General features: G+C 48.0%; 1 protein-coding gene across 1 annotated transcript; it reads right to left on the minus strand.

The window, feature by feature from the left end:
* Positions 1–190: 190 nt before the first annotated feature.
* Positions 191–1,523, minus strand: Pmar_PMAR016546 (hypothetical protein; the record flags this gene model as incomplete). Its single annotated transcript, XM_002779647.1, has 7 exons — positions 191–299; positions 350–490; positions 537–659; positions 701–795; positions 845–1,002; positions 1,166–1,338; positions 1,387–1,523. Coding segments are annotated over 7 exons (936 nt in total), but the record flags the coding sequence as incomplete, so codon positions are not given.
* Positions 1,524–1,646: the final 123 nt, after the last annotated feature.

Consider the following 1,646-nt stretch of genomic DNA (forward strand, 5'->3'; position numbering starts at 1 on the left):
TAGCTGCATCAATGTGTCCATTCATCATGGAGAGATAACCTCCCACAGTTTGATAACAATGGTGAAAATGTTGTGACATTTACATTGGAAACCAATTGAGGAATGCGTTCCTAGCATCGCGAAAAATTCAAAATGAATCCCCCGAGAGCACTATAGGTCTCTGGACAATTCTCTAGGTACACCTCAGCACTACCTCTGCGATAACTTCCTCCTCACTCACTGGCTCCAGCAGAGCCTCAGAAACAACCCCAACCTTCCACCCAAGACGTTCAAGGGCAGCAACAGCCAATCGAGTTGCCCTGGAAAGTTTATGCAACCAGCACGACTGTAATTTTTGGTCATTCATTACATAGGGGCGCGATCTCTACGGCCATCTACATGACTACGATAGCATGCATTACGAGGAGCCACAATAACCCCGCGCTTATGCTGAGGGTCACCAATGACGACATCAACGGTGTTGCCTCCAGTAAGCTCTTCATCCACAAAACTAAAGAATGACAGGTGCAGGGATCGAACCTGGATCCATGCCTTACCTGTCTATAAAACTACCGCCAACCTTCCCATTCAACCAATTCGCCACTCGACCCCTCAACACTTCTTCTCTCCTCAACTCCGACCCTCTCAGGACGAAATTGAAACCCGTCGTGAATTTATACCTGCCGATTCACTTAATTCCGACAAGGCATCCCGGGTCTACATATCATTTATAGCTGCTATCGAGCCCAGCCTATCACTGGCCTTCCCATCCGAATCACTAAGATCCATAAGCATATCGAATACTGGCTTCACCCTCTGAACAAAGGCACGATCCCAATCATAACGATGGACCACCAAGCCCTACAGTTGCGGGCAACAAGCCGTCCTCACTGATGCATTTCATAGCAGAGGCCGCCCACAGCATCTGACCGGAGGCCCCAACTAGTCTTCGCATAGCTGACGGGCTGTCATCGCCCATCACGGAACTCCATACTCGAAGTCGTTCGGCAACTCGATCCGTATCTTATCAAAGGTGTCGGAATAAATGTTCGCTTACCAAAGCTAAGTCCTCACTGATTCACATACAAATTCGGCTAGAAGTTTACAGAAATCGATAAAAAATTTCTTAATTTTTCTCACAAATATCACCTACACATGTGTATATTTCAGAGGTCCCATGACGCACCTTTTAACTGCTCGATGATGGCTTCAGCCAGCTCAGGGTCCACATGAGAGGCCAGTGCTAGATGATATATGGCCGGCGCGATGTGGAGGAATCTCGTGTCTGGTCGGGGGTCCGAAAAGACCCCGCCATTCTCGGTGAACCGAACCAATACAGCTGCTGAAATTTTCTCAAATCTGAATGAAATGACCACGTAGAAATGGAGAATAATCACCCGTTATTACAGTTCTTGCTCATACCAGCGTAGTGAACTACTGGCTCGGAGGGTCCGGAAGCACACCTTCAACGATATTTCCTCCATAGGGGCATCACATATAACATCGGCAACTACCACAACGCCGATTTGAAGCACTTCAGGCATCGCATCGCTCACTTGTTGTCAGGCTTTGTAATGGAAGATCCGCGTGGCACTCATAAGTCGAATGAAAGCTGATAAGTCATATACAGGAGCGCTCGTAGATGGACGTAGCCCATGCCACGGTGA

Source organism: Perkinsus marinus (genome assembly GCF_000006405.1).
Source record: "Perkinsus marinus ATCC 50983 genomic scaffold scf_1104296946254, whole genome shotgun sequence".
Taxonomy (NCBI): domain Eukaryota; phylum Perkinsozoa; order Perkinsida; family Perkinsidae; genus Perkinsus; species Perkinsus marinus.